Raw genomic sequence first — 12,433 nt, forward strand, 5'->3', positions numbered from 1 at the left:
ATAACTCTACATTCATTATTCTACTCTATCTATTTATATATCTTATTTAATGCAGTATTCGATTTTTACAAACAAATTTTCCCTTCACCATCAGAGGGAAATGTCATGGCGCAGCCAGCAGTTCCTGTGAATGAAGACAGGACTGACCTACTCGGAATTCCCCCATTTTGGGCTAAATCATCGGTTAACCCACCATTTATTTGGGAGACATGGGTGGGACAATTTTTTTGACCATTAGTCTAAAAGACAATATCTCGCCGGGGAGGTGTTAGTTGCCCCAGCGGAGTTGTTGGATGAACCTTACCCGAAGCCGGAACCTCCGGGAATCGATGAGAATGCAGCAGACGTCGTTAGTAGGACTCTTCGAATTGCAGCAGCGAATAGAAGAATCGATGAGTACAACGAAGAAAGGAGACAGAAAGGCCCACATATCGATCATAATTGGTATTATCATGAGGCAGAGGCGCGTCTGAAATCTAGACTCTTTTTCTCATTGGGAAATGAGGGAAAGAAAAGATTCTTGGATTCTTATCCCCATCAGGACCTAAATACATGCTCCTTCATCGATTTTCACAAATATTGTGAAGATCTTTTCAAGGCAGAGCGAGATTATACAGTCGAACGAATCAAGTTGTATAATACAATTTTTATGCAGGAGAATGATTCGTTTTCCTCATTCTACGCACGACTTAGCGCTCAATTGGCTCAATTGGCGTTGTGCAATTGGCCGATAGAACAAGATAAAGCTACCTTAAAGCACTTGTTTATTGGTCGCATTAGGGATGTAGAGGTCCAACGTCAACTAATCAGGGCGAAAGCCAACCTCGACGATACTCTGCAATTGGCATTGGAGAATGAAAAGGGGGCCAAGACGTCGGAGCAATTTCAAAAGTTACTACCACATAACAACTCGTCCTCGATAAACGCCAGTTCTATTCGGGTCAAACAAGAACCGACTTCTTCGGTACAGCAGTTCGGGAACCAAGGAAACAACGGTCGCGGAGGAGGCCCAAACCGTTCCAATCAACGCCAAATTCAGAACAAGCCCTGTTACTTCTGTGGTAACCCATTTTCCCTCGAGCACCGCCGGTCGTGTCCGGCCAGAGAAGCTACTTGCAATGCATGTAAAAATAAAGGCCATTTTGCCAAAGTATATAACACCGCAAAGCGTCGCGTTAACTTGGTACACCAAAACGATACATCTTCCGATCAAGAGTGCAACTTCATTGACGTAAATGATAATAGTGAACCGGAATATGGAGTTATGGCGGTAGACGTCGTACAGATCAACAACGTAGAACTCTTGAAGGCAGAGGGAGGAAAACCGAGGAGCCTCAGTATCCAACTACGATCCGGTAACTCTTTTTTTATGCTACGGTGGACACCGGTAGTCCCGTTTCATTCCTGAACAAAACGGCGGAAACACTGTTGAGACGGCTTCCAGAGGCAAAGTTCAAGGACGCCGAGAGATATCCATTAGGTGTCGCATACGTGGAATACAACAAATAACCAATCAAGCTATTTGGTTCGTTAGAAATTCCGATCGCGTCAAAGAGATGGAAGATCGACAACCCGTGCTTCATGGTGTCCGAGAATCGAACACGGAACTTGCTCGGGTTAAACCTTCACGGACAATTGGCAATTGAAACTATCCAACGAGAGCCAACAGAAGTGAATTTCGCGGAGGATGTGGAGGAAATGGACCCAACCTCTAAGTTCTGGAGGGACCACTTTGTGAAAAGCTACCCTAATGTGTTCAGCAGACTGGGGAAGTCGGAAAGCCATAAAGTGTTCACTAACTTTAAGGACCCTTTGATACCTAGACAAGTTAAAGGCCGAAAAGTCCCCATTCACATACAAGACCGAGTCCCGGCCGAGATTAAAAAACTAATCAAGGATAAACACATTGAAAAACTGAATAAGTGTACCACATACAATTTTATTGCACCAATAGTACTAACTGCAAAAAAGGACGGGTCGATAAAACTAGCACTTAATGCTAAACCAATGAATGCCCAAATCTGGCAGAACAAGTATCAAATGCCTAATATGCATGAATTGATTGACTCGGCGGCTCAAATCATCACTAAGGACACACCTGGAAAAGTGTGGTTTACATCTCTTGATCTCAAATATGCTTTTAGTCAGTTACCTTTATCGGACCTAACCAGTAGTCATTGTAACTTTAGTATTTTGTGTGGATAAGCAACAGGCACGTATCGATTCAAAACCGGTTTCTACAGATTGACGGATATGCCCACGGAATTCCAGAAAGCGATGGACTGTACCCTACAAGGATTGGAAGGAGTCATATGTTACCTTGATGATATACTGGTGGTCACTAAAGGAGGAGTTGACGATCACAACCTTCTAGTCGATAAAGTCATGGAACGACTGAACGATGAAGGATGGGCGCTGAAACTAAGAAAATGTGAGTTCTCAGTTAACAAGTTTGTCTGGTTAGGGTACGAGATCGATGAATCTGGTTACGCTCCGTAGTTCTCAAAAATCGAGGCTATCAAATCACTTATGCCACCGAAAACTCTTAAGAAACTAAGATCATTTATGGGAACTCTCAATCATCTCCAACGTTTCATTCCATACTTGCATAAGTATACGGTCGCATTCCGAACATCATCGCATTCCGAAAGCGGAGAATAAGAAATCCTTTTTTGTGGGGAGAAGAGCAAGATACAGCTTTTCAGAAAATTTTAGGAGGTGGCACCAAATGTCTGGGCCCCGATAGCGTTCGCCTCTAGATTTCTAAATTCAGCAGAAACCAAATAAAGCACTAATGAGTTAGATCTTTTAGCCATTGTTTGGGCGTGCGAACATTTTAGTACATACTTACTTGGTAAACGTTTTGTCATCTTAACTGATCACAAAGCGAATATCTCAGCACTCAATGAAACGTATGGCAAGAAGTCGTATCAGTCGCGACTCTCTCGTTCGGCGGATCGCCTCATTCCTTGTGATTATGAAATTGAACATGTACCGGGTTCGTCCCTGGGCATTGTAGATTACATGTCGAGACACCCGACATTTAAAGCTCATTTACCGTCATCGCATGACGAATTCTTCGTCATTAAATCAATTCAGGCCTTTCATAATGGCTTAAACTCAACCCGCATTCCATTTAGATCAAAAATAGTGCCTGTGGGGCAGGTATCAAATCATTATCGATTTCAACCAAGCAAAACGTCCGGTGACATTGTAGGTGATATTCGTCACCTCTTAACTAAAGCGGTTGACAAATCATCTATCGACTCATTTGACCAATCAGATTCTTGCAACCAGTTAAGCTCGTCGTCCATAGAGGGCGTCGCGTTTTCTAACCAAATACCAAACCAATCACTAGAGGATAGGTTAATTTCTAGTAACGATATCTCGTCGCTAGAGGGCGTTCAATCATGCTCTCAGATAATCAGCCAATCAAAGGCTAGTATGCAAAATCGTGGTTTTATATTCTCGTCGCGAGAGGTCGACTTTTCATGCTCCAATCCGCTCGACCAATCACAGCCTCGTATGCAAATGAGATACGCTAAACCAGAAGTTTGCGAGAGAAATCATTGTCTCCGACCTTACATCTCAAAATCAAGTTACGATATGAATACCTCGAAAAAATTTTCTCAAGACTCTAATCTGAATAATTCCAATACATCTTTTAATACCATTGATCTGGCAAACAACACGATTGAACAAGCAACTCTCCTTAACTTTGTCGAAAACTTTAGTACAAGCTTCCCTAACTTCCGCACTCCTAGTCATTAGAGATACGGACCCTCAAGAGCTAGCTGCATGAATCGCCCAAGCCGAGTTGATCAAGTACGGACCCGAAATCTGGCCAGGCTGAAATACTCAAAAGACCGCTTTGTGGTCGCTCGTGGACAGTCCGCAGGAAAGTGCCTGGCTCAATTCCTGGACAATTACCGGAGGCAGAGACTGGCAAAGAAGGCCCGACAGGAAGCAGTGGTCAGGATGGGAGTCAATGTCATCAACAACCATAAACCCTTGGTCACGCGAGATAAGAGGAAGTTGTCGGCCTCCCAGGACTTTTTGACGTCGACCTACTGGGGGAGCTCGCAGGAGAAGACACGTTCCTAGGACCAATAACAAAATGAGGGCGTACATGGCCCAATTCTGGACGAAGGCGGCGGTTGTAAATAACTGTCCTGATAGACAATAAGGTGGCCATACCCGAGCAGCTAGCTACGGAGTGCCATTCTGACTCGCCTTCACCGGTGGCCTCCTGGACAGGCGGCTATTATGGATGCGTCAGAATACATCTGGTGGCCGTTCCTCAATCGTCAGATAGTTAATGTCTGCGAAAAATGCCCGGAATATACTCTATTTGGTAAGAATATCAAAACTTCAACAACTTATAACTCTGCTAAGCCACTACCACCGTTGTCAGCTCCGAATCAAAAAATCCAACTTGTATTGCGGGCCCGATAATAGATGATAAAGAGGGGAAGATTTAAGACCGTTTTTCGAAATAACCTGCGAAACAACGAGTGCGAAAAAAATAGAACTAAAACAACGAGTGCGAAAAAAAATAGTCAAATTCTTAAGATCATACATTCGTAATCATGGCATCCCGGAAATCATTAGAACGGATCATTAGTTCTGGATTCAAATCTGATGTTGTTAATGAATTTTGTAAAAGTAGAGGCATAAAACATGTCCTCACAGCGGTGGGAGATCATCGAAGCTGCGGGCTGGTTGAACGGTCAAATCAAACTATCAAACGGAAGTAAGGAACCGAAAGATTAGATCCTAGTTTTAAAAACTTGAATTCAACATTACAACAAATCGTTGACGACACTCGAAAAACAAAACATGCTACATTAAAAAAAAATCTCCTTTTGAGCTACACTACGGGAGAAAACCTAATACGGAATTCTCAATAGCATGTGATAATGTTGTTCGTTCTCCTTCTTCACCGCAAGGACTGGAAAGGAACCTCTTAACACCGGAGCAGCGGTCGAGTCAGGATTACAGCCGGGATAGGGCAAAACTTGTGCCGAGAGGAGCTTCACATAGTCCGGACATTCCCTTCAAGTTCAGACCACTTTTTGGAGTGGGCAGTAGGTTAGCGGACAGCCAGACATACAAGGCCCTGGAGAATCTTGCTAAGGTGGCGAACACTTGGAGCCAACTGAAACGCAATGTGCAACCGCAACAGGGACGCGAACTTCTTCGCGAACTAGCCGCACGAAACAGTGACCTAGCTACCTCATTAAAGTCCTGAATCACGAAGGGGACACTCCGATTCTACGATCACGTTAGAGACCCGCCGGTGCCGGCTTTATCACATTCTCAGCGAGTGAATGTGTCGTCTTCAACGAGGCCAAAAAGACTCTCAAAGACACGTAAATTAGAAAATCTAGTTTTCCAAGACCCTATAAGAGTCAAAATTTTTCGAAAAGTGCTTGATCGGAACTCTGGAAAACCTCTATTCAAACTAGCTAAAATCAAGATCGTCCGTATTACGGACCACACTTACATTACCGACAAGGGAAAAGTCTATCGAAAAAACCATCTAAGCTTAAGACATAATTTTAACTCCCCTGAGTTTTCAGCTACGCCTGGCACAGTTGGAGAAAGACTCCAAAGACGGATTGCCCTCCGGCCTCACCCTCAACAGTCTGCTTCACCGGTCCAGCGACAAACCAGCGAACCTTCCAGAGGCAAGATGATAGACTTTACTGCGGAGTAGTCAAGTGAGGACTCGTTGATCACTAGACCGCAGCTCGAGTTAGTTGAGGCACCCGGATCGGCGCCACAGAGCGCAGCTCAGGCGAATGAATCACCACAGACAACCACAATGCCGCTAACCACCGCCACAGCACCAGCCTCGTCGGAGGAAATTTTGGCGACGCCTCTTGAACCGTCCGCTCAATCGGGGCCACAAACGTCTGGGAATGTACAATAAGAAGAGGTTCAGGGCGCGGCTACCACAGAACCTACTGAAGCCGATGAACAGGCGAGGAGCGAATCAACCCGGTCTTCTGGACGCTCCAAGAAACCACGAGGTTTTTCGGCGACCCTCTTGGCCACTGTCAAGAGTATCACGGAATCAGAGACTACCGAGCCATCGCCACAAACACCAGCCATAGAGCAGACGCCTATTACCACCATTTGTCCCGATCGGCTGAAAAGGAGGTCAATTGCCTTTCCCGAGGACGAAAGATCAAGCTACCCCTTCAAGAAAACACGAATTGAGGAACCTGAAAAATAACTCTTAAACCTGAAACTCGCTCAAACTTTACCATATTCACATAACTGTTAGATTGCTATTCGACTTTCAGCAGGTGCGATAGTGGATTAAGATGTAAATCTGACTAATCAAAAGTCAAAAATTTATGCTTCGATAAATTTTTCTTTCAAGAGGGGGAGATGTCATGAGGCGACCTTCGGTACCTCACTCTATTCTAGTTATTTATGTATATCTTATATAACTATGTCTTATTATCTATTCATTATAGTGCATTAATTTGATTCAAGGACATATCTCACCAGTCTATTCGTATGTCACTTTAGAATGCTAAAATGCCAGTTGCGAAAGCCTAAGGTGTGAAATCTAGTCAAGAAAGTTTTGTCAACTTTTATTCAATCTGGAAACCATAACTTTACATTCATTATTCTACTCTTTCTATTTATATATCTTATTTAATTCAGTATTCGATTTTTACAAACAAATTTTCCCTTCACCATCAGAGGGAAATGTCATCCGGAAATACATCTGAGACCAGTATTACAATGTTTTTTTTTGGTCATTATAGGCCTTCTTGCCATGTGATTTAATTAGAATCGAGATCATTTTTCAAGACAAATATTGCTTCTTTGTCGTGAATGCTTGAATTGGCTTAAAGAGTTTTTTTCCAGGTTTCTGAATTAGCAGACATGATTGCTGACGATGAGGGCGATGTGGACTTGAATAATCTTGATGGAATCGCTGGCGGCGATGAAGAAACGATGTTGCAACCGGGTCCAATTTCGGAACTCCAAGCACAAGTGGCAGACTTGACGAAGCGGGTGGAATCAGCTATTACTGAAAACCGAGAGCGTGCAAGAAAAGCGTCTGTGAGTGCTGGAATCCTAAATACCTTTTCTTAAGCATATCAACAGAAATACAGATTTATTTACCTCAAAATTGCTAGGCAAGAGTGGCAGATGAATAGCGAGAAAGACGCGATTATTCTATTCGACTAAGTCATTTGAATTCCAGATCAATTTATTTAATTTATTGTTTTGTTCTTTTTTAAAGAAACTACTGAAAGAGGACCGAGAGAGGAGTGACGGGCAACAGAAGTTCGATGCGGAATTGGACAATTTAGTCGCTTGGTACAATGAGTCATTCGACCAGATCACGGCCGAGGTGTCTGTAACCTTCGACCGAGCCATACTGAAAGAACTACTGGAACATTCAGAGGTTAATATTTCATGAGTTAATTCAAAGTCTTGTTCACATGAAAGTTTAAAATATAAAATAATAATTTGGTGTTTTTCCTTTGGTCCACAATGTTGTCTTTAACTAAAAAGCCCTAAGGAAGACACGTTTTTTCAGCTAGTTAACTTTGATTGCTTTTTATTTTGTTATTATTTGCCGAAGACTTTTGCTTAAATTTTTTAGGCTCTGTAAGTTATTGCTTTGTAGGTTATCGAGAATGGGAGTCGCATCCGCAAGAGACTAGCAGAAGAGATGCTGAGAGAAGGAGGAGCACCCAATGAACAGGGAAAGTCTCACTTGGAAGAAATCATTTCACAGTTCGGGGAACTTACAGAGCTAGCCAAAGTTGGTGTTGTGTTCTTGTATTCAAATAATTTTCAGTTGAAATAGTTTTCCTGTATCGCAAAGTTTTAGCAGTGATAAGATTTTTATCCTGAATTGTGCCTTGAAAATAGTTCAGTTACAGAAACAACAGCCTGGAGTATGGCAGCATAGGCCGATCTAAATAAGAACATTCAATTAGCCTCCGATGCCTTTGCTGAATCTGTATATTTCAGATAATTTTTTCTTGCAACTAAAGTTAATTAGATGAAACGGACCTTTTTTTGCTCCGCTGTTGATGAAATTTTTTCGGCTCGCCATCTTTCACTTTGTCTAAATATTTAATTGAAGTTAATTTGATCTTGTCACTAGGAACATAAACAAAGAAAGAAAGTTTATTTTTCCGATAAGTAAATACATTCATTGACAGGATATAAATTAAATTCATCAGAAGTTCTCATCAGAAGGAACAACTTAAGAGACCATGAGGGTCAACTAATAGCTGCCCTTGAATAGCACATCAATGATAGACAGCATCATGAAACAAAGGAAAGAAATCGTAAAATGAAAAAAAAAAGAATATTGCTTACTTTTTTTCAATACATCTTAGTTGAAACGCGAACTATGTTGAGTGGGTGATGTCAGGGAGGATTAGAGGGCGTGGGGTTTGCGGATGCCCCTCAAGGGATTCAAACCCCCTCAGCAACCAAAGCCCCCCCCCCCCCCTTGGTTTTATTTTTGACATCCATTTTTGGGGACCAACCTTGAGATTTTTCTAAGAAGTGCCCAAAAACGATGCAGAAAATTTTGTCGAAATAGGGTCCTTATGGTCTTCTGAGGGCGCTCGGAAACCAATTAAGTTGGCCCAAAAGGTCAAAAAAATTTTAAATGTCCCCCATTTCAACAAAATTCGCCTAGATGCGACCCCTGGGTGATGTATTAAAATAGGTCGCAGAGTAATATTTTAACAAAAACTATCCTAGTAGCATGTACAATTGACTGAAAATGAAATGACTTTATTATGCATAAAAGTTCTCAAATTTAATACATGCACTACTCAAATGGTTCTCAAAATTGCCGTCTATTATAATATATCACCGTTGCTTGTTCCAGAAAAAAGTGGTTGACCTCGGAGTGATGTTGCGTCTGTGCATCAAACAAGATGAGGACATCGAGTCTATCCAGAGCCAGGTGTCCAATCTTCAGAAGTGGCTCCAGTCGAGACAGAACCCGCCAGATCTTCTTCTGCCTGCAGTGATCGGATCAGAGATATCTGCTGCTGCACGCGACACAGAAGCCATGCAAAACGTAAAAAATCGTAACGCTTGCAACATTTCTCCAACGTGCAAATCACTCCGTCGTGGATTTCTTTCACCACAATGATTTCACCGTTTATAACAGAAACAAGGATTATTGGGCCACGCATAACCGTACCAACGATATTACTAACCCAACTAAAACTGACTATTTTTTTTGTCTCGACCCAGGTGATTGGCTCTGAAACGATTTTTCTGTCTTCCTTATAATTCTAATTGATTTTTAAACTAACAATGTTTTGATTTCTACCAAGAAAGTTTACTGCAGAAATCTATTGATTGGAACTGAAAGTCTTACTAACCGTGGAAAATTCTCAAGATGACATATTGTGGGGTGTTGCGATTAGAATGTGTGCCTATTAGCATGTGCTAATTTTTTATATTAGAGTGTGGGTTCAGATGAAAAAGCCTTGAGTTCAACTAGTTTCAGAACACCCTCGATTTATTAATTAAATAAACATTTTTTGCCTAAAAAATCGGCCAAGTGCACGTTGATGAAAATGGCAAATTTGAGTAAACAAAATTTGACCTAGTGAGTCTTAAAACTACATGTTTTTACATGGGCATGCCAATCGACACACATGCTAATAGCCCGGTGGCGTCTCTCATGATGGAGGGACCGAATGTTGGATTTTTTTTTCATTTGTTTTCAGCCAATCGGATTGAGTATTCAACAATCTCAAAAGAAATCTCGAAGAAAGCGAATAAATCCTGGCCATTAAAATTGTTATTGACCGATTAGAAAACAAGCAGATACATGAATTTCAAATATTGCGAAATCGAAGTCAGATTTTGGCAAAAACCTAAAATTAATTCAATAAAAAATTAAACAAAAAATTTTGTTCATCTGCGCGAATTGTACAGCAAAGCTTTGCTTTGCTACTATAATGCATTTTCTGTTACTAATGACTTCGGTTTTGTGCAATACGAATTCTGATTGGTTAAAAGTTTTTCATCATTCGGTCCCTCAATCATGAGAATACCCCTCACCCGTCCCCGTATCTAATTCTTTTTGGTTTTATTTTTTTTCACTAACGTCGCTTCGGAAATAAAACATCCGAAGATTTTTCATTTCTTTTTCAGTTCAATTCAGTTCACTTTTTGCCAGAAAGAAGGCAAACTCCACTATCGAACAGCGAAAGTGTGAAGTCATCGAAACACGTGATCGAAATACCTGCCTGATGACTCTTCCAACTGTTTTTTTTAGTTAGGTTTCAAGTTTTTTTAATCGGGCTTCTTTCAAAAAAAGAGCCCGGAAAATTGTGAAAAGTGCGCGAAACTTTGCAAATGATTTCTTTTTTCATTCATGCGTTCTAATATTTCATTTTTCATTCATGCCTTGTCGTGAAAGAACATGTGTGAAAGAGCAAAAACATACTCTTTTTCAATTCAGTTCATTTTTTGCTAGAAGGAAGGCAAACTCCACTATCAAACAGCGAAAGTGTGAACTTATCAAAACACGTGATCAACTTTTGCTTTTGAAATTGGATTTTAATAATCAGATCTCACAGCGAAAAATTTATTTCCCTATTGATCCATTTTTCTCAAATTAGTTACTTTTATAAAAGAAGTGTGAATCATAAACTGTTTTAAAAAGTCAAAGAGCTTTGAAGACATGTATTTTTTCACTCAAATTAAAAATCAAGCCAGTATTTTTCTGCTTACTTGAGTTCGTTGACTCTTCCAATTGCTTTTTTTATTTAGGTTTCAAGTTTTTTTTGGCTGATCGTTTTTAAAAAATTTGCGTTCAAATTTTTTTTACTTTTTTTTTGGTTTGTTTTTTGGTTTCATTTCAAATAAACCTCAAATTTTTAAAATGCAAATGGAGCTAAAAGGTGATTTTTTTTTCTATTTCAAATGTGGATTTCTGCTTGAAAGGTTTTAAAAAAAAACCTTTTAATCCAGCTTTCTCCATTCGATTGAGGCAATCTTGAATCCGATTTATGACGAAAGGAGTTTCAATATAACATCTAGTTAGGTACAAAAGACATTTTACAAGTAGAATTGGATGGAAAAAACATAGCGTACGTACGGTAGAAAGTTTTTAAAAACGTACTCGAGAAAATTGAAAAGTTTGTTTGATATTATTTTGCTCAGTTTTAAGTTTTCGGCTTTCAAATGCAAAACAAAACTATCCTCTTTGAAACATGTGCAAAAAATTGAGTTTTGAAGCAGATGATTTTAACCGGACAATCACTAGGTGTTTAGATTACGATTTTTTTTGTATCTATTTCACAAACAAGCTTGCAAGTGTAGTGTTATAATATTAGACAATTTTGTCCAACCCAAGTTGTGTAACTTTATGCGCTCTTCACATAGCATATTATCGAACTATATTCTCTTTGTTGAAACAAAATTTTTTGCTTCTTGATACCTGAGAATAAAGTATTGGTTAAAGTTGATAAAGGCGAGTTGCCATGGCTAAATGTTTAAGGCAAATGGCTCAGATGTCCGGGTTGGAACTTCGTAAAGTATTTTTTTTCTCGAAAGTTTTTTTTCCTCCAAAACGAGACAGTTTTTTTTCTGTTTCCAATTTTTCAAGGAAAGCGAAGTAATCTGAATTGATTCTGTTTTGTATTTGGCGTCTGACTTCTACTTTATTTTTTTGAGGCTTTTTTTTCGAATGTTCTTTTTTTTCAAAGGAAGTCTTTTTTACAAATGAAGCTCAAATCATGTCGTCCAATAAGAAAAATGAAACCGATCATAATGAAATCGATGAAGTGGAAATGTTGTATGTTGATCTAACTTCTTCTATCAAATCAGTTGTTTGAAGTCTTAGTGAACGAAGACACTTATTCGAGTCGCGGTAAAATAATTTTTTTATTTCTTTTTTTTGCAGAAAAAAAATCTTAAAATTGTGGAGTTTTTGCGGTTTCAGTTATGATTTTTGGGGGTCCGGCTCGCTTATTTTTAGGAACGATGAACGCAGTGACTACTCTTATATAGGTCTTGGCGATTTCTTTGTTTTTCAGGAAAAATTCTTAAATTTTTTTCAAGCTTAACTTTGATTTTTTCGCTGTTTGACTTTTGATTTTTTTTAAGGTCACTTCATTTCTCATGTTAAACGAAAGGCAAACTCCACTATGGAACAACAAAAGTGGAAAGGTCACGAATAACGTGATCGACTTCCAATATAGGGTATAGATTTTGAATATCAGATTTCCCAGCGAAATAAAAGTTTAACCTGTTGATCCAGTTTTCTCAAATTGAAGCACCAATGTTAAATTGTTTTTAGCTGTAAGGCCATATATATTTTTTAAAAATTCGAAAGTTCATTTTTTTTGTGAAACACTAGGTCAGTTTTTTTCTCTCCTTGCGTTCATTACTCTTTTCCAACTGGCTG

The 12,433-nt window shown here is 39.9% G+C and overlaps 1 protein-coding gene across 2 annotated transcripts in view; it reads left to right on the top strand.

Annotated features, from left to right (window-relative positions):
* Nucleotides 1-12,433, top strand: part of LOC134841274 (nesprin-1-like) — a 118,945-nt gene that overhangs the window by 2,224 nt on the left and 104,288 nt on the right. For both annotated transcript variants that reach the window (XM_063857155.1, XM_063857154.1), the window contains exons 4-7: nucleotides 6,889-7,086; nucleotides 7,271-7,435; nucleotides 7,661-7,798; nucleotides 8,888-9,082. In XM_063857155.1, the coding sequence (XP_063713225.1) occupies nucleotides 6,889-7,086; nucleotides 7,271-7,435; nucleotides 7,661-7,798; nucleotides 8,888-9,082 (696 nt within the window). The remainder of the gene's footprint in view (nucleotides 1-6,888; nucleotides 7,087-7,270; nucleotides 7,436-7,660; nucleotides 7,799-8,887; nucleotides 9,083-12,433) is intronic.

The sequence above is a fragment of the Symsagittifera roscoffensis genome, chromosome 3 (assembly GCF_963678635.1).
Source record: "Symsagittifera roscoffensis chromosome 3, txSymRosc1.1, whole genome shotgun sequence".
Classification (NCBI taxonomy): domain Eukaryota; kingdom Metazoa; phylum Xenacoelomorpha; order Acoela; family Convolutidae; genus Symsagittifera; species Symsagittifera roscoffensis.